General features: G+C 66.4%; 1 protein-coding gene across 1 annotated transcript; it reads right to left on the bottom strand.

The window, feature by feature from the left end:
* Positions 1-866: 866 nt before the first annotated feature.
* Positions 867-1,613, bottom strand: EMIHUDRAFT_256274 (hypothetical protein; the record flags this gene model as incomplete). The annotated part of the gene is made up of 1 exon (XM_005768453.1): positions 867-1,613. One exon carries the CDS (start codon positions 1,611-1,613, stop codon positions 867-869), a length of 747 nt encoding a protein of 248 aa, XP_005768510.1.
* Positions 1,614-1,702: the final 89 nt, after the last annotated feature.

Here is a 1,702-nt window from a genome sequence, read left to right as displayed (position 1 = left end):
CTCAAGGAGGCCTCTCGCGCTCGAAATACGTGCGAGGCACCTGCCGAAGGGGGTGGGGTGGTCGGGCGGTCTAGGGGAAGGCGTCTCCGGTGGGTGGGCGCCGCTCCTACAGCGCGCGGGGCGGGGAGGCCGACTGCGGCGGTGATACGGTCGCGCGCGCGGGGCGTGGAGGGCCAGGGAGGTGGAATCCGGGGCGGCGGAACCTTCCGATTTTTTGCGGCTTTAATTAGCCCGAGGCTGGCCGGAGAGGATTGACGTATTCGATTTTTGTTTTTCCGCTGGTCCAGCCGGCCAGCCGTGCCTACGGCGAGAAAAGGAGCGTCAGACCCGGTCCGATCTCGCGCTCCAGCGGGAACGCCGAGCGCCTCGGACGCCAAGCGGAAACGGCGTTCCGAGGCGGGGCGCGGTGGCGATCGCCGGTCGGCGCCTTCGCGGCCGGCCGGCCCGGTGGGTTGCCACGGCACATGCGCCGCGCGCCGTCGCCAGGCCCCGCCGCCGCCCCGCCAGAGCAGCGGCGAGATGGGAGGCGGTCGGCGGGTGACATCGGCTCTTCGAGCGAGCTTTCAGCTCACTTTGACGACGCTAGGAAAATCAATTCGTGGAATCCAGTCCGAGATGCAGTGAGGCGGAGCCTACCCTGGAGTCTTGAGACCGTGAGCAGCGCAGACTAAGTTTCGCGTTTCGGCTTTCGCGCGCCAGCCCGTCACGCAGTTAGTGTCGGTCAGATGTGTCACACGTGTTTCTGCCTGGACACTAAACCGCGACATTACGGTATACACACACTAATATTTGGTACACGACAACACTAGAGTAACCAGTACGACGCACCCCATCGGTGTAGTTTCCCTCTCGACTTACACATATGGTCAATCGAAGACGATACCCTTGCCCAGTTCGGACTCTCGTACCCATATGACGCGGTCCTCCTCCAAGTCGAGCACCGAAGTGTCGCACTTGAGCGTCGGCAGCGACGGCGGCGCGGCGCTCGAGGCGCCGCGCGACCACAGCGAGAGGTCGCGCTGCATGTCGCGGCGCACCGCAGTGAGCTGCTCGTAGAGGGCGAGCGCCGCCGCGGCGTATGGCTGCAGCTGCTGCAGCTGCCGCCCCTCGTCCGGTTGCTCTGGCCGGCCCCGCTGCTCACGGCGCTCCTGCGCGCGCTCTGCGGGGAGCGCTTGCACCGCTAGGGAGGCGAGGCGTGCGGCCGCCGCCTCGAACTGGCGCACGATGGCGGGCTCGACCGGCGCGGGCGCCGGCTCGGATGGCAGGCGGGGCACGGCCCAGGCGCACGGCTGCTCGAGGCGCAGCACGAGGAGGTGGGCGAAGAAGGAGCGCACCTCGGCCGACCAGTGGAGCTGCAGGCGCGTCAGACAGCCGCGCAGCATGGTGGTCCGCATCTTGTCCGCCTGGTGGTCGGGGAGGAGGTCGAAGTGGCGGTAGAGGAACTCGCACGCCTTGAGCAGCACCTGCACGTGCTCCGAGTCGAAGAGCACGGCCATGCCGCGGAAGAAGAAGGCGAAATCGAAGGTCGAGCGCAGCAGCGGCTGGTAGAGCGGTCGCCCGCGTCGGTCGGGTCGCATGTCGACCTTCTTGCAAGCCCGTTGTGTAAGCCTCATTCCTTCTCTCTTGTCCATCCAGCTTCAGCTGTCTTCGGAGTTCCCCCCGCCTCTACTTTCGTCCGTTGCCGGCTGTTGTCTTTACTTTT

Source organism: Emiliania huxleyi, assembly GCF_000372725.1.
Source record: "Emiliania huxleyi CCMP1516 unplaced genomic scaffold EMIHUscaffold_4580, whole genome shotgun sequence".
Taxonomy (NCBI): Eukaryota; Haptophyta; order Isochrysidales; family Noelaerhabdaceae; genus Emiliania; species Emiliania huxleyi.
Note: the sequence above shows the minus strand (reverse complement) of the source record. Positions and strands in the feature narration are given on the sequence as shown.